Genomic DNA, 18,789 nt, shown 5'->3' on the forward strand with positions numbered 1-18,789 from the left:
TCCCCTGTCTGGCCTGGCCTTGCTGGTCCCCAGGAGAGCAGACAGTTCCTGCTGGCAGCCCCTGGTTGTGCTGCCTGGGTTGTTACCCGCCCCGTTTCTTCAGCTTCTTCACCTCCTTCCCCCGCCAGGGCCTTGCTCAAGCAGACAAGCCTTAGCCACCATCCTCTCGGATTCCATTGGGCTCCCGACTTCTTCTCTCAGAAAAATAAAAAGGCCCCCAGTTAGGAGAGGAGAGGACAGAGGTCTGTTCCTCTGGAGTTCCCTGGCTGCCTTTCTGAACTATGCTGAACCTAAATATGGGGAGCCCCGACTAAAGAGATTTGCAGTTCCACCACTTGTTTTATTAGGAAGGAATAGTTTCCCAGGTATGATGAATGGAGCACAGTTGTGGAGACACAATGGTGAAAGAAGCAGTGCTTAGCACACAGTAAGCAGTTACTAAATGTTTATTGACTTACTAACTACTTTGGAGTTGGTTTGCAACTTTCCCCTTCTTCCTCCATCCCCCTTGGCCTTCCTGCTGCTGCCCCCCCAATTGATAATAGGATCCTCCACTGAGATCTGGAAGAGGCCCCAATCACCAGCTATTCTAATCCCTTCATTTTACAGACGAGAAAACCGAGGCTTTGGGAAGGGAAGGGAACGGACTCGTTCAAAGTCATACAGCCAGTATGGGGTCCTGATTTCAATCCAGATCTTTTGACTTCAAATACCGTGCTCTTTCCCCTCTTTCACAATGTTCTCACATGTAGATCCCAGCTCCCTGGCTTCTTCAATCAAGTTCTCTGGCCTGGTCAGACTTCTGTTCTGGGCAACATAGTTATTATTCAAGATACATATAAAAATAGTTTGCAACATTCACCCTTGCAGAAACTTTGTACTCCAAATTTTTCTCCCTCCCCCTCCCCTGGACCGCAAGTAATCCAAGATAAATCAAACATGTGTAACTCTTCTAAACATATTTCCACATTTATCATGCTGTGCAAGAAAAAATCAGATCCAAAGGGAAAAAATGAGAAAGAAAAAAAAATCAAACAAACAACAACAACAATACAAAAGTGAAAATACTATGTTGTGATCCACACTCAGTTCCCACAGTCCTCTCTGGGTGTAGATGACTCTCTTCATCACAAGATCTTTGGAACTTGTTTGAGTCATCTCATTGGTGAAAAGAGCCACGTCTATGGGAATTGATCATCGTGTATTCTTGTTGTTGAAGTATATAATGATCTCCTGGTCCTGCTCATTTCACTCAGCATCAGTTCGTGTAAGTCTCTCCAGGTTTTTCTGAAATCATCCTGCTGGTCATTTCTTACAGAACAATAATATTCCATTAAATTCATATACCACAATTTATCCAATCATTCTCCAATTGATGGGCATCCACTCAGTTTCCAGTTCCTTTGAGCAACACAGTTTAAGAGGAACATTGATACAATGGGGAAAAGAATCAAAGTAGAAAGGGCCTCCTCCTCCATGGCGGGCTGGAGAAACTGGGCTTATTTAGCTGGAAGATAGGGACATTTGAGAGAACATGGTGCCTCTGTTTTCATAATAGAAAAGTTTAGATTTAATCATCTGGGCGGCAGTACAGGCTAGGAGCATTTCAACTAGGAAACTGCAAAGAAATAAATAGATTGAGGCTCTGCCGCAGAAGAAATTGCTGTCCAGAAGTGGAATGGATGGCCTTAGGAGATGGCAGCTTCATTGGGGGTCTTCACACATTGGCTGCACTTCTGGTTCATTTTACAGATGATTTTTCTTCAGGTACAAGTTGGCCTAGTTGGCCTGTGAGGCCCCCCTTTTCCCTAGACATCCTGGGATTCCTTCCAGCTGTCCCCAGGTTGAGCTCAGTCTCTGTCTTGGGGCATTGAGGATTCTTCATAAAATCTTGGGAGTTCAGGCTCCCTGTAGTAGGAGACTACAGTCCAACCCCTTTGTTTTACACAGAAGAGGGACAATGAGTTGTCCAAGGTCACACAGCTAAAAGAGTTGGATGCTGCCCTTAAGTGTCCACAGACAGAAGGGAAGGAGATCTTATATCATTAAAGGCACGACTGGTCTTTCTTTCCTCGAGGGGTTTCAACTAATACAGGCTGTGACTCTTGAAAACTCCAATGAACTGGGTCTGCACTTTAAAAAATTAGAAAAAGAACAAACTAAAAATCGCCAATTAAACATTAATAACATAGCGGAGTGCAAGAAGACCATTGAATTAATAAATAAAACGAGGAGTTGTTTTTGTGAAAAGAAATAATACAACAGATAGATCATCGGTTAATATTACACAGTAACAGCAATATTATTTTAAGAACAACTTTGAGCAACTAAGTCATTTTGAGTATTAGAAATATCCAAATGAACTAAAAGACCTTTGAAGGAAGATGGTATCTCCATCTAGAAAAAGAATTCATATATAGAAGGATGTATGGAATGGATTTATATATATATATATATATATATATATATATATATATATATATATATATGTATGTATGTATATATATATATATATATACACACACATAAATATATGTATGTATGTGTGTGGACATTTTGTCTAATGGTAGCCATCTCTAGGACAGGGAAAGGAAAAAAAAGAAAGTTGCATGATAACTTTATTATATATTTAAAAGAAAAGTGAGTTGTACCTAATAGATTTATGTGCAATCCTCTTTTTTTTTTTTTTTTTACTATTTTACTTTGTTATGGAAGTGCTTGTTTTATTTCTTAAGTTCAGAATAAAAAAAATTAAAACAAAAAAGAAAACCCCTCATTAGTCAACTTTTGAGAGCATCCTTTGGTAACAGGCTCCCCAAAGCCATAGGGGATGGAGCCAGGCACTCAGCCTAGGGCTTCCAAAAGGGATAATATTCATGTGATACAGGCCTAGATTTGGGAGTGTTTGGGTTCATCCAGTGTCAGTCTCTTGGTGGTGCACATGAGGGGCAAGCGAAGGCCAGACACAGAAGGTGAAGTGCCACAACAAATGGCCAAGTCAAAATTCAGACTTGACTCTGAGGCAGGATCTCTCCAGAGGCCCAGCTCGGCCTGTGAGAAGAATGTGCACCTGGGCCCACAGGATGACCTTTTCCTGGGGAGCCTAGGCCTCAGTGAGACCAGGCCGTGGGAGCTCCCTCTACCTTATTTTCAGTGACAGGTGAGGTGGAGGAGTGAGGGGGAAAACGTGTGGGAGCAGTTGAATTCAGATATTGGCGGGGGGGGGGGGGGTATGTACTCCTTGCCTTGTTGCTCAGGCTGGGAGGTGTTTTTACTCTCCAAAGCTAAGATTGAATCTATTTGTTGGAAATGAGCACAAGCCAACACAAAGTTCTTAAAAACACCAATGCCAGCTTCCGAGGCAGAGGCAGGGACAGCTAAATGGGTGTTGGAAGAAGCCACCGCACGGCTTCCAGATGTCTTCTGAAATCCAGTGGGGGTCAATGGAGAGAGATCAAGGCTAGATAGGTAGAGCTCTGATCCCATCAGTGTCAGGTCATGTCTTCATGAGGAAATAGCAAAAAAGCTTCCAAGTGATTTGAGATGGCCTCATTTTTTTTTCAGTAAAATAGGAATCAAAGTTTTCAACTGAGGGAGAGAAAGAGGAATTATGAGAAGTTTAAGAAGAGATGAAAAGATTTGGACAAATTGTTGTGGTGAGTGGGAGAGTGAGTCCAACAGTGATGATTCTGTACCCAGTCAGTATAGCTTCTGAATTTTCTCCAGCTTCACAAGTAAGAACAGACCGCCAAAATGTTTGTGGCAGCCCTGTTTGTAGTGGCCAGAAACTGGAAAATGAATGGATGCCCATCAGTTGGAGAATGGTTGGGTAAATTGTGGTATATGAATGTTATGGAATATTATTGTTCTGTAAGAAATGACCAGCAGGATGAAAACAGAGAGGACTGGCGAGACTTACATGAACTGATGCTGAGTGAAATGAGCAGGACCAGGAGATCATTATCCACTTCAACAACAATACTATGTGATAATCAATTCTGATGGACGTGGCCCTCTTCAACAATGAGATGAACCAAATCAGTTCCAATAGAACAGCAATGAACTGAACCAGCTTTACCCAGTGAAAGAACTCTGGGAGATGACTAGGAACCATTATATAGAATTCCCAATCCCTCTATTTTTGTCCGCCTGCATTTTGGATTTCCTTCACAGGCTAATGGTACAATATTTCAGAGTCCGATTCTTTGTGTACAGCAAAATAACGGTTTGGACATGTATACTTATTGTGTATCTAATTTATATTCTAATATATTTAACATGTATTGGTCAACCTGCCATCTAGGGGAGGGGGTGGGGGGAAGGAGGGGAAAAATTGGAACAAAAGGTTTGGCAATTGTCAATGCTGTAAAATTACCCATGCCTATAACTTGTAAATAGAAAGCTATTAAAAAAAAGAAAAAGCTAGAAGGCTTTTTGGTAGACAGCAAGCATATTATTTGACATTGCTATATGGGCTGAGAAAGCTGCTCTGTTTTTAGGCTGCATGAAGAAAGACCACAGTGTAGGGAGATTCTAGGACCACGATAAATCTTTTCTGGTCAGACCACATTTTGTGGCTCATATTCACTTCTGGACACCCCATTTTGGACATTGGCAAGCTGGGGAGTGTGATTAAGATGGCGATCAAAATAGCGAATCAGGGCCTTCAGTTCATGCCACGTGAAGATTAATGAATGTATCTGTCAGTAGTGAGTCTGGAGAAAAGAAGATAGAGGGGAGTTGTGATAATGGCCTCGAGTTTGCTCATCTGTAAAATGAGGGGGATCGATCGGATCAGTTGGGCTTCAAATCTTTCCCAACGTCTGTTCCTTTGAGGGGGAATCGTTTGAAGTTCTGTCCAAAGTGATTTCCTCACCCAGGCCTCCACCAGCTTATGAATTTGCTCATCTGTAAAATGAGGCAGTAACACCTGCATAGAAAAGGGAAGGGACTTGGCCATAGACTAACAGTTCTCCAGGCTGCTTCTCTAGAGAAGGTGAATCATTTGTTGCTTGGGAGGTCGGAGAAGGCTGGAAATTCCCTTGCTTCCTAGGCTGTTAATAATTTGCGTATCAGAGCATTAAAATTCTTGAACTGGAAAGGAATTCAGAAGTCATTTGGGTCACTGCCATATTTTACAGGTGAGGAAACTGAGTCCCAAAGAGGGGGAATGACTGGCCCAGTGTCATACAGGCGATAAGTGTCAGAGTCAGGATCGGAACCCAAAGCGTTCGATTCCAAAGTCATCGCGCCATCCTGTTCACTCCACAGACTTGTTTTGAACCTTAGTTTACTCATCTGTAAAATGGGAATTATGCCTTTCCCAGGGGTGACACAAGAGGCAGATCTTAGTCTTCTGATTGAGTCTTGTGCCATTTCCACATATATCTATGGGACGCGTGTCCCATAAATCCCCGTTGCCGGTGTGACAAAATCCAGACACCTCAACTTATCTGTGATATCTCCATCTTGATGTCTTGGCCTCGTTGCTCATAGCTTCTCCACAGGGCAAATGCATCTGTTCGGTCTGTCTGAAACACACCTTGAACTTTCCTACCTGTGCTCCTTTGCTCGTGGCCTCTCTTAACACCAGAAATACTAATCTCCTCTCCTGGAAACATTCAGCAAAATATTCATTTATTCATCAAACTTCTAGTCTTAAGTTTCCGGCTCCTTAGAGATTATTAGGGACTAAGAGAGAAACAAAACTTAATAAGACTTGGGCAGGACATAGGCATATGTGCTTTATGTTACATTAGAAACAAAATACTCCAAAGTCATATTAGTGTAGATTCTGACTGACGGGGAAACCAAGGAAGGCTTTTGGTAAAAGGTAGCATTTGAGCTCAGCCTTAAGGAATGACCGGGAATTCAGCCATGAGGACGAGAGGAAGGGCATTTCAGGCCCAAGATCTAGGAAGTCCCCAAGGTAGCCTTTGAACTCAGAGCCTACGGACTCGAGACTGTGTGCATGTACTGTGGCCCAGCTTCAGTTTCCTCTTCTGGAAATGAAGGGCTGTAGCTGGAGGGTCTTTAGAGGCCTTTCCAACTCCGAGTCCTAGACAGAAGGAGCCTATGAGATCCCCTCCCAGCCTCCTGAAAGTTCATGGGCCTTGTGCTTGAGCAACAGGGAGGCTACTTTTTGTGAATTCAAACCTGATGAGCACCAAACGGTGGCACTCAAAGGAGCTTGTCTGGACTTCTTCCAGGAGTCTGACCTAGACTTGATTCAGCCAGAGTGACTATCTTTTCATGAACAGACTGGGGAGGATTTCTTGGAGGAGGAATTTAAAGGAACTGTTGGATCTTAGGGTCCATCCAGGGTTACAGCAGGCAAAAAAAATGAAAAAGCTCCTGCTCTCATAAAGCTTACTTGCCGTTCTATCCATCCTTCCATCCATCCATCCATTTATCCATTTGTCCACCTATCCATCCATCTATCTATTCGGTACCTATCTGTGCCAGGCATTGCGCTAGCTAGGGATTACCCTCAAGCGTCTTACCTTCTGTCAGGGGAAGACAACATATGCCTGTATAAATATACGGAGAATTACAAAATAAATACACGGTAGTTAGGCCTAGGCTGGCCTTGTGGGTGCTGAAAATGGCGCCCCTGGCATCCAGCTACTGCCCACCATTCTTTCTAGCAAAACCAGATTAGAAAGAGACAAAGAACTGGTGTCACTGGGGGAGTTGGGGTCAGGGTACAGGGTATGGGAAAAATCATTAACTGTGACTTGGAGAAGACTAGGATTTGAGCCCTAGGCCTGCCACACCCTGGCTGTGTGACCTTAGATAAGTCTTTTACTATCCCTCATCTATAAAAGAGATGGGTAGATGAGGTAATTAGAGGCTCCTTCTAGCTCTGAAGTCTTCTAATATTCTAGTTTTAATTAAAGGGACAGGAAAACATTCTATCTCCAGAATAGCAAATGGCATCGTTCTTCCCCAGTGCTGAAATCTTGCGAAGAGAAAACACGAGCAGCAGCACTGATTCGTCACCCCGACAGTGAGCTTGCCTGCCTTGCTCTCTGTTCCCCATCTGGCTCCCCCAACCCTTCAGGCCGCTGTATTCTTGCTGGGCTTCTCTATAGGACTCCCCAAGATATGCCATCCTGGCTTTGGGTAAGCAGAGTGGATTGGGGCGTGCCTTTCCCGTGAACTCTGTCCCCTTGAAGTCCCTTATTTATTGGGTCTGTTTTATGAAAGCCATGATCAAAGGTACTGGCAGCCCCAGGTCTCAGTGGAGAAGGCCTGAGGCAGCTAAGAGTGGATGCGGCCCAAAGGAAAGCTGGGCAGATGCAGTATTCCAGAGGTCAGGGGGTGACCTCAGAGGTTTATTTGATAATTTAGTGAAGGGCGGTGGCTAGAGTCAGCCTGGCGAGTTGGGCAGTTCAAGGCTAGTTCCTAGAAGGCAGACATGTGCACTATTCCTTCGGTATTTTCTTGAGAGATTGAGGGCCTCTTTGGCCAACCGTTTTCACTGCTTGTTTTGACTGACCCAAACGACCCACTGTTTGAATTGGACCCTTGTCAATGGTTATTCTTTCTTAAACAACTGGTCAAGTTGAATCAACCGGTTGTTTAAGTCAACTAGAAGTGGATTTGGTCAGTCCACTGATCCACTCAAATAACCTCACAAGGGCTGGTTCAGGCCAATGACTGGTCAATTCCAACATCTGGTCAGATTAGGAAGGAAATGGGCCGAGCCGAGGGTGGGTGTGATTGGCTTGTCACTTCAGGGACAAGTGATCCAGATGGTCATAACTAGAGACATAGACCAAGTTTGATCAGAGGCTCATTTCAATTTCAGCTTTGCCCAAGTGGAAAAGCTGACTGAGGCGATTGGGGTGGGGAGGGGGATCTCAGAGAATCATTTCTCTCTTGTTGGATCCACACACCCTAAACCCATCGGGCCCTTTCGGGATTACTCTAGAAGGCCAAGGATCAGGTGTAGTGGAGGTCAGAAGGAGTGAAGTTTGACATCCAGCTCCGCTGCTAACTCATGTGACCTTTCTGAAGTTCAAATAATCTATGCCAACATTCTTATTATGCCTCATAAGCTCCCAGATTTGGAACTGGAAAGACCCTAGAGGCTACCTAGTCTAACCCTCTTATTTTCCAGATGGGAAAACTGAGGCTGAGAAAGGGGCAATGACTTACCCAGGATTACATGCCAGGAAGTGGCAGAGTCTGCTGCTAAGTTTGCTGCTAAGATCCTTTCCAGTTCCGTTATCCGATTCCTTCTGCTCACTGTCGTTCTAGATGCTCTGAAGCCTTGCCTGAATGTCTTCTTACTTCCAGTTGATCACAGATTTTCCTATACCCCAGGCTTCTTTTCGTTTTGGGGGGATAATGTGAAAACAACACAAATACAAAACATTACTTCCCTTCCCTTTCCCCTTTCTAGACATCAACCCAGTGAGCCCGGGCTTGGCTTGGTTTGGCTGGACTTCAGGGCTCTGTGAGACTAACTATGTATTTTTCTTGCCAACTCCCTCTGCCACTCAACTCATAGAAATCAAGGCTCATATGTCAATGAGAAGCCGGCAGTGAACCCACAGAAGAGTAGCTAAATACCCTGCAACAGGGCCTTCCTTACTCTTCGTGTTTGTCATTGCATCCATAGTCCCCCCGCTCCCCCTGCCCCATTTAGTGTCTTGCCCTTTTTTTGAGGACCCTCCTTCCCTTTTCATTAATTTAGGGGATTTACCAGGAGGAATCTCCTTTTATAGACACAGATCAGTACTTCATCTTCAACTTACTGTCTTAGAGAGTTTCTTGGACACTGGATTTGTCCAGTGTCACCCAACCAGGTAATGTCAAGAATTGTCCTGACTCAGAGGCTACCTTTATTTTTTTTAAAAATTCTTTAAAATATTTGAATTTGCCCAGGTACATGTAAAACAATTGTTTACATTTTTTAAAAAATCCTTCCTCCTCACCCCAACCCCCCATTAAGAAGGCACACGTGACGTTATAGAAAACATTTCCATAAAAGTTGTGTTGTGAAAGAAAATACAGCTCTCTACCCCAAAAAACTCTCAAGAAAATTAAAGTAAAAACCAAAAATATGCTTAAGTTTTATTCAGACACAACCAGTTCTTTCTCTGGGTGTGTGTCAAGGGTCACAGTCAGTGGGGAAACTCTGGGTAAGGTATAAGACCCTTCAGCCCAGAGGGAACCTGCTGACAATGTTGGGTTCGGCTCCCCTCTCCCCTAAGGGCTCTCGGTCTTTCTGAGGAGTCGGGGGGGGGGGCGACGACGACCTGTGTTGAGATTGAAGCAGAGGGACAGCAGGTGGCAAACTACACAAGTTGTTCGTGTGGTCCCACGTGTGCAGTATCTGCTTAGCGCCTGTGCAGTGTTGCTTTGGTTACATAAGGGTATGAGGGTATAAAAAGGAGAAAGCCCTTGAAATAATCAGACTCGATTTTCCCATCATCCTCAGGAGTCCTGCCTCGTCACTTCTCCATTAGGAAGGTATATTTTAATCATCCGAGTGTGGGGGCTCTAGAAAGCAATGGTAGGTTTTGTCACCCCAGCTTGGGGGCTCTACAAAGCAGGACACAACAGGTGTGGATCACATTTTTCGTCATAAGTCCTTTAGAGTAGCCGTGAATCCAAAATCCTTCATAGCCGATCATCCTACAACATTGCTATTACTTTTCCCATGGTGCATTTCACTTTGCTTGAGCTCGGGGAGGACCTTCCGGGTTTTTTTTTTTTTTTTTTTGAGAGTATCTTGCTCAGAAGCTACCTTTCTATCTCCTGCTCACATGATCAAATGAGTTAGCATCGTTCGTAAAGCCCTTTGCAAATGTTAAAAGCTCTATATAAATCCTAGCCGTTATTGTTACATCATGCTGCCTGACAGCTTTATATAGGCACTTAACAGCTGCTTGTTTGGTGAATAAATGTAAGGCTTACAAAGTCCTATGGGGGATTAGAGGTTTGGAGTTAGAAGGGATAGATTTCATTTTACAGTTGAGGAAGCTGAGTCCCCTTCAGTGAAGCGACTCCCCTTCTATCCCAGAGGTCCTTCAACAAAGTACAACTAGGATTTGAGTCTATGTTCTCTGGCTAAATCATCACACTTCTCCATGTTGCTTTCTCCATGTTAGGCCACAACCCCACTGTCAGACCTGAAAAAGACCTTGAAGACCATCTAGACCATTCCCCATCCCCAGCTCTTGCACTGTAGGGAGACTGAGGCCCAGAGAAATCAAACAACTGGGCTCAAGATTGCCCAGGGGAATTGGCCCAGGACATGAAGTTTAAAAGACTGCTTCTGAGTATTTGCCTAGGGAAGCAGTCATAGAAGAAAGCCTAGTGATGGGATGAAGAGAACAGAGAAAGAGATGCTGATCCGGTGGGCCCCCAGATCCGGCCGGGCTTTGACCCTGATTGAAAACTTCCTTGCCATGGTCAGCCAGCCTTGAGGGAGGGCAGGCAGATGGCTTCTCTTTTTTTGGAAGGAAAGTTTTTCTGGGACTACGTGTATCTTCCCGTACCTCCCGGAGATCACTTTTCTTTCCCAAAGTTTTGTCTTCTTTGACTTTTCCAATTTTCTGGAGACTAAGAGGCTTGGAGTTTGGGCCTCTAATTGGGACCGGGCGGCCCTAGGAAGGGGAGACATCCTCCCAGGACTATAGATCGTCAGGAGTTGGGTGGCAGGGAATTTCTGCTTTTCCTTCTGCATTCCCAGAACCCTCTTCTTGGAAGCTTTGCCCTCCCAAGCAGCTTAACTTTTGTCTGGGGTGAGACTTGGGGAGCTGGGGTACTTGGGAGGCCCTAGGGGCCCTCTCATTGCTTATTCCTTATCCTAAGTCATGAGACCAGGGAACAGTGCCCCCATCCCACAGGGACACCAAACTTAAACTGTTTGGCTGAAGGGACACTGGCCTGGGAGTCAGGAAGAGGGCTCCATTGTAGGCCCCCTCCACACTCTCTGCCCCTGCAAAATGAGGGGTTGGGCCATAAGGCTTCTGAGGGCCTTTCCTGATTAGACATAATCTCCCTTTGGATCACTTCTGTATGGATCTGTATTATGCAGGCTCCACTCTAAGAAAATTCTAGTGAATTCCTATAGGGCAGGTCTCTTTTCATTTTTGTCTTTCTAGGTGGCATCTGGCACCAGTGCCTGACACAGAATGGGTACATTCTTAGTGTTTGTTGATTGACTAATTGGGAATTTGAGAGAGTGTTGGGTTCGAGCTCTCTCATCTCCTTTCCCTTAAAGAGCTGTAGTGCCATGTTAGGAGAGTAAGGAAGTGAATGGAAGATCAGATGTTGAGAACTGTGCAGTGGATTAGCTGGGCTAAGTGAGGTTCTTCCCTTTGTGGGATCCTCATTTTAGAGCCAAAAGAGACTAAAGTGTCCATCAAATGAAACTTCTTCACTTTATGGAAGGGGAAGCTGGGCCCAGGGAAATAACTTGACCAAGATCATGTGGATAGATGTGACTCAGCCAGGATTTGAATGTGGGCTTTTGGACTCTGAAGCTGGCGTTATTTTTCAGTTGAGTCTCCCTTAAGCTTCCCGTCAGGAGTTCGGGTAAGTGCCAGACTCTCAAGTACGCACGGGGGAGGCCACTCTCTGGCACTCTGCAAGCAGGACCCAGAGACACACGTAGGCGGGAATCAGATTGGTAAATGACGGACGGGGGCACTTGGCTGCCCATCCGGGCCTCAGCTCAATTCCCGTCATTTGGGAAGATTGCCCAGTTGTGCCGCCGGGATGAATGGGAGGCGCGCTGCTCCTCCCTGACAATGGAAACCTGGTCCCGCTCCCCAGATGGAGAGAAATGGACCTCGTGAGGCCCCTCCCGGACCTCCGGGCTCCCAGCCCCAGTGGTTACCGCCACCACGGCCACTCTCTCCCTCCTCAGATCAGGAGGTCGGGGGCCGATTCTCGGGCCACAACCCAGCACCCCAGGAGCTGGAGTCTGTTTCGGAGCGCTCGGTTGACCAGGAATTGGCAGTTATTCATGAGAATTGCTCTGTTTAGTCTACAAACTCATGTCAGAAAGTGTGCTTGAAAGCCACCAGGCACCGGCCCCGTACTTAGCAGCAGGGGATGTTACCCGAAAGCGAGAGGCTCCCCAGGACTCGACATCCACCCCAGCCTATTAGCTCAGCTCTGGGCTGGCCTGGCAAGGAAGCGGCTTAGACTGTATCCTCATGGGGTGAGCACTCACTCTCTGCTTCCAATCAGGAGGAAACAGGCTTACTTGGGATACATTTGACCTTTTCCCTTTTTTCTTCTTTGTTTTAGAATTCTTCCCAGATCTAGCTCTGCCCACCCTGGTCTTCTCTGTTCTCAGGCCCCTCCAAGCTCTGACATCCCCTGTTCTAAGGCCCTCCCAGCCCTGACATCCTTTGTTGTACGGCGCCTCCCCGTTGTAAGCTATAAGTTCCCTTTAAAGCGGAGCATTTCATTTTAAATGTCCTAAAGACCCTTTTATGTCCGATACTCTGCCAAATTTCTTTCAGCTCTGTCAACATTTTCAAGTCTTATGAATCATCATCAGGAAGACACGCTTCTCCTTAGGACCTATTCTTCTCCCCCCCATCCTTGTCTTTCTTTTTCAATGTATTAGTAACAACTAATTGTCCAGTCACTCATCTTCATCTAAAGATTTTTCTTTTGCTTCGATCATACGACATATAGGATGTGGAAATTTGGGGCAGAAGTCCCCAAATGTTCCTTCTTTCCCCTCAAAATACTGTTTATAATTTGTTTTACAAAGTCATATCCAGTGCAGGGTCACCACTTCCTGCCTCAGGCCTCAGTTTCCTCCTTTGTAAAATGGAGACGAGAAGGTTTGTACAAATTATGTAGCCAGAGTATGTTGTGAAGAGGCTATCATAGTAATCAGCCCCACTTCCGTCAGCTTTACTGTGGTAACATCTTCTGGACTGACCCCGGAATTGCACTGGCGAGGGGAGTTCCGGATAAGGAAACTTTCTTTCTTGTAATACGTTTCAGAACCCGCTCTCCAGATTCTGCGTGTGAAGAGCTGAGGAATCTGGGAAGTTAAAGGGCTTTCAAAGGGTCATGGAGCCAGTATATATCAGAGACAGGATTTGAACCCAGGTTTTCCTGATTCTGAGGCCAGATCCTCAGTTATTACTAGGGTTGGGTAATCCCTTTGGTTTGCCCATAGGTAACCACAGGAATGGACTGTTACAGTGATTCCCGGTTCTTTTCCTGTCCCTTGTTCCCCCCGGTGAAGTTGTTTCTAAGCTGCTCAGTTAATATACTTTCCATCTATGCTCCTGGGGCACCCCTCAATTCCAGGCCAAACTTCTTTCTGGAAGCCTCTGAATCCTGTCTTGTCAGGTTGTCTGGACCCAGTTCCCCTGGATTTTGCCCATCCTTTTGCTTCGTTTCCTGGGTTCAAGATAAGCTCAACTATTTTCTCCACTTTTCTCCCCTCCGGGTTCCTGATCACAGATTCAGAGCTGGAGAGGGAGCTTAGAGACAGTAAGTCCAAAACCATTTTGCAGATGAGAAAATGGAGTCTCCCAGGAGTTAAGGGACTTTCTGTGGAGTACACAAACTAGTCATTTTAACATTCAAAACATTGTCTTAGAGCCAACTAGTAATTGCCTCTTTTATCACGATATTTACTAGTTGCGTGACCCTGGGCAAATGATTTTGTGTCTCAGAACCTCAGTTTCCTCATCTGTAAAACGGGCAAAGTAATCAGTTCCCTTCCAGACTGCCAGAATTGTGAAGAGAGCCATTTGGGACCACCCTAGGCCACCTGGAAGAAAACTAATAGTGCCATGTGGCTACCTTGATAATTTGGCGGGGGTCTATGTTAATCCACCTGGCATCTTTCTCTTTGGGTCACTTTACAACTGCGATTCTTCCAGTATCATGGTATTCCATGGTTTTCAGCCATTCGGCATTTTGGGAAAACTTCGTGTTTAAGAGACGGACTCTTGTGTTCTTGGATGGCTGCTTAGGCTAATTGGAATGCTTTTGTTGATCCAACTTTTCTAAAGTATAATAAAAACAATTAGTTTTTCTCAATTGATAAACGGCCAAAAGATGCGAACAGGCGATTTTCAAAGGAAGGGATCCAAGCTCTCAACAGCCATATGGAAAAATGCCCCAAATCACTAATAATTAGATCAATGCAAATTAAAACAATTTTTAAGTCTCACCTCACATCCATCAGTTTGGCAAAGATGACAAAAAAGAAAACAATAAATATCGGAGGGGCTGTGGGAAGACAGACGTTAATGTGCGCTTTGGAGCTATGCGTTGGTCCGGCCTTTCTGGAAATCAGTTTGGAATTGTGGACTGTTGTGATCTTCTTCTTCTCAAAACGCAGCCAGGTGATAAAAGTTCAGATCTTTTATTATCTCCAATATAGCCCGGTTAGCTTAGAGGCCTATCTCTCTGCTTGGTTCTAAGAGCTCTTGCCACTTTGTCCTTTGCTTCTGCCTCTGCTTTCTTCAGCCTCCAGAGCCAGCACCGCTCTTCATGTCATTCCGGTGAAATCTTGACTTGTAGCTTCTTCCTCTGAAGAACTCCTTTGACTGGCCCATTGGCCTATTTATGCTCCTTCCAGAGAGAGGGATTATGGGTTTTCTCCCATAGTGCTCTCTGGCCCAACAAGCTTCAAGGGAGGTGTGAACTCATTGAACTCCAATGAGTAAAGGTGTGAACACAAGCCTTGTATTAATTAGTTCTACTTAGTACCTCTGCCCAAAACATCTTCTTGTAAGATTAGATTAACTCTAATTAGTTAGCAGTTAGTAAGGATTCCAACAGTGGACCAAGAAAATCTCTAAACTGAACATACCCCTTGACATCGCTACTGATCATTTGTTTTGAAGAGATCACGAATATTTATGGCACCTTTTTCTGTGAGGGCAAAGAACTGGAAATTTAAGTAGGCATCATCCATTGAGGAAAAGCTGAACAAATGGCTATATATGAATGTAATGGACTATTACTCTTCTGTAAGAAATGATGGATAATTTCAGAGAAACCAATATTATTGGCAAAGTGAGGTGAGCAGAACAAGGAAAATAATTTTCAAACCAACGCCATTGTAAAGATGAATATTTCGGAAAGAGTGAAGCACTCTGCTCTGTACAGTGACCAAGCGCGATTCCAGAGGCCTGAGGGTGATCCACGGTGATTTCCTCATTCTATCGCATAGATCTCATTGTCTATACTGTCATCCTTTTGCATACCTAGTCTGGGGGATACTTGCTCGAGACTGACGGCGCTTATGTTCTCCTCGGGCTCAGAGTTTTCAAGTCAGGAGCCACTCCGAGGAGAACGAGATCAAGATTTCAAGCGATACTGTCCACTAGCTTATTTACTAGAACCTGGATGACGGGAAGGAGGTGGGGGTTCTCGGCAGAAATAGAAAAGTGGGGAAGAGGGAATGAGTTGGACTAGATCCAGGTTTCTTAAACTGTGAGTCGTGACCCCAACCTGGCCTCGTGAAACCGAATGTGGAGGTCACAAACGATTTAGCAAGAGTAAAAGGTTATTCCTCCAAGATTTAATTCTTTATGTAAAAACCATGTCATTGTATGCAAATTGGCTTTTGTCTTTTTTAGATGGCGAAATTAGATGTATGCCAAAGAATTGTTTTAAAATAAATGATGCTTTATTATCAGGAAATTTGTGGTTTGTTTACCTATTTTATATACTTAGATGCCCAGAGTTGGGTAAAAATTTCTGGGCAAAAAGGGGTTATCAGTGGAAAAAATTTAACAAGCCCTGTTCTACACCAAAGCTTCTTAAACTGGGGGTCGCCATCTCATATGGGATCTTGTAATTGAATGTGGGGGGGCATGAAATGATGATTTATTCAGCAAATGTTTGATTTGTACATGTATTTTATAGACCTTTATATCTGGGATCATGTAAAAATTTCTGGGCAAAAAGTTTCAGGAGCCCTGGTATAGATGCTCCCTGGGCCCATGATGCGTATCTTGTCCGAATGCTTAGAAAGCTCCAAAACCTAATAGCATTCAGCTTACATGGAGAAAGAAATACCTCGAAATATAGCTTCATTGTGTATCTGGATTCTGGCACCATGGGCAAAGTATGAGATCATATAATATTAGGATTAAGATGAGCTGGAGAATGGGCAAGCTGAAAGGTGCCTTTAAGATACCGTAGCCCACTGACTCTCAATTTATAGTTTCCAAAAGGATGAAGTAATTCACCTAAGGATGAAGCAAGTAAGGGGCCAAGATGGGATTCATCCCCATCACCACCTTCTCTAAATCTAGCCTCCCTTCCATCAAATCATAAAGAAGATGAAAATGCCCAGAATGGCAAGAGAGGCTGACCAGTTTGGGGGGTACAAGAGCTTCCTTCAGCAGTTTCCTCAGTTGGTTAAGGATAGGTGATCGTTTCTGGGCTTTGGGCCCAGGGCCAAGACTGTAGGCCCTGCCCACCTCATCCTGTGTAATATGAAGATATGTGGGTCTCTTTGTTGAGTCCCCCAGCCTTCTCCAGAGACAGGGCCCTTAACTTGAGAGTCCCAGGAGCCCTGATGAAGAGCTAGACCCAGGAAGCATCAAAGCCTTCACAACAGCTCCGCACTTTGATGTTGCTGATAAAAGTGTAAATGACAGGGGACAGCTAGGTGGCACAGTGGACAGAGCACCAGCCCTGAAGTCAGGAGGACCTGAGTTCAAATCAGACTCGGACACTTAACACTTCCTAGCTGTGTGACCCTGGGCAAGTCACTTACCTAAGCAAAAAAAAAAAAAAAGTGACAGGCAAGTTGACATTATACCCCTGGGAACTAACCCTTGGATGCTTCCCCCCCCCCCCCCCCCCCGGTTCATTTCATCAATGTCACATTTCTGTAGCACTTTGATGTTAACAAAGTGCTTCCCCACTTTATGGTGGCCATTATACATATTAGTATCTATTTTGTGATGAGGAAACTGAGGCCCAGGGAAGTAATGTTTACCCCAGGATCATAGTGGATGGACTCTGCTATGGAACTAAAAAATGTAGCATGGTACAGTGGGAAAATCCCTAGTTTGGAGCCAGAGGACCCAGATTCAAATCACTTGTGATGTTGGGCAAGTCCTTTCCATTCCTTGGCCATCCTTTTCTCATTTATAAAATAAGGAGGGATGTGACTAGATGAGCTCTAGATTGGTGATCCTATTGTGAATTTGGGTGAATTACTTCCCGTCCCTGGGCCTCAGTTTCTACCTCTTATAACATGATAATTTTGGCCCAACTGGCTTCTGTGGATCGGTCCAGCTCTAGATCTAGGGGCTGGTGTTTTTTTAATCTGGGTAGAAATGAAGGACGGGGCAGTAAAAGTTTGCATGGCAGTTGTTTTCAAGTATTTGAAGAGCAGTCCCATGGGGACAGACTATCCTGTTTGGCCCCAGAAGGCTGCCCTGTGAGTCAGGAAAACAATTCAGGCTTGATGTCTAGGCCCAAGGCTGACTGAGCTTTTAAGGATCTTCAGAGACCCTTTAAGTCAGTTGAGGGGCAGACCATAGAGGGAATGTTCTCTGAGGCCTCTTCTAGCTCACATTCTGGATCTTTGTAACAAGTCTCGAGTTTAGCAGTGGCCTTTGGGAGTCTTCTAGGACCCAGGACACAGTTGCCATTTAGGAAATGTTTGTTGAACCGACTCATCCTTCTTTGAAACAAAGTGTAGATAAGATCTGGCAGAGCAATGGTGAAAACTTTAGATTTAGAACTTGAATTCCAGTTTTGAAATCTCCAAGCAATGTGACCTTGAACAAGAACTCGAGGCCTCAGTTTCCTTCTTTGTAAGGCTTGGCTCGGAGGATCTCTAAAGTTCCTTTTAGCTCCTGATTCTACTTTTCAGGAGATCACAATTTAGCCGGTCGGCCAATAAACATATATTAAGTATCTTGGATGAAATGATTCACGGATCTGTCGTGAAACATTAGTCTTGTAAAGATTGATAATCACAATCAATTTCTCTCTTGTCTTGGTACAGGTCTTGCTAATAACGAACAGACCCTGATGAAACCCAAACTGAGCTTCTTGGGGGACCAAGTGGTGATCCCGGCTGGTTCCCCGTTTGATGTGACTTGCAGGTAAGGATAATGAAGTCGAGGGAAAATTCAAGCCAGAGGGTATGGGGTTTCCATCATGTCACTCAGACTGACTTCCAAAAGAACCATCTCTCTCTCCCAGAGTAGTTGGCTTCCGGGGGATACTAAGGCCGGAACGATTGTCCTATCGTAAGGCTGAGGTGCCACCTCGACTCCACCAAAAGCCTAGATTCCTCAATACGATTTCTCTGTCATGCTGTTGTACTATGGGATGCGTTGAATCCCACGAGATCTTAACCATCCCTTTGAATGGATCCTCTATGACAGTGATCCTCAAAGTGTAGTCCAAAGAATTGTTGGGGTCTCTGAAGCCCTTTCCGAGGGTCTACAGATCAAAATTATTTTTTATTTCTAATATAGTAAATAGCTATAAATATAACCCGTGTGAACAAAACTCTTTGAACCGATCCTCGATAGTTTTTTTTTTAACAACATGAAGATACTGAGAACGAAAGTTTGAGAACCACTGCTATGGTGTCCAGAGTAGCTGGAGGATCTTGCTCACATCCCTGCCAGATGAAGACATCGGACCAGGTAGCTAGTGCCAAAGCTCTCCGTCTCCTGAACTTGATCTTGGCTATCAACGCAACAAAAACGTTCAAAATCAATTAATCAACCAATCCACATGTGCTTATTAAGCACCTGCTATGTGGGGTAATGAAGAAAAAGAAGGAATCTATCTCTA

The 18,789-nt window shown here is 44.7% G+C and overlaps 1 protein-coding gene across 1 annotated transcript in view; it reads left to right on the forward strand.

Moving 5' to 3' along the window:
* The window catches only part of LOC127543051 (vascular endothelial growth factor receptor kdr-like), a 194,835-nt gene that overhangs the window by 46,662 nt on the left and 129,384 nt on the right, over nt 1-18,789 (forward strand). The window contains exon 2 of the mRNA XM_051969017.1: nt 17,987-18,086. Coding sequence (XP_051824977.1) covers nt 17,987-18,086 — 100 coding nt within the window. The remainder of the gene's footprint in view (nt 1-17,986; nt 18,087-18,789) is intronic.

The sequence above is a fragment of the Antechinus flavipes genome, chromosome X (assembly GCF_016432865.1).
Source record: "Antechinus flavipes isolate AdamAnt ecotype Samford, QLD, Australia chromosome X, AdamAnt_v2, whole genome shotgun sequence".
Taxonomy (NCBI): domain Eukaryota; kingdom Metazoa; phylum Chordata; class Mammalia; order Dasyuromorphia; family Dasyuridae; genus Antechinus; species Antechinus flavipes.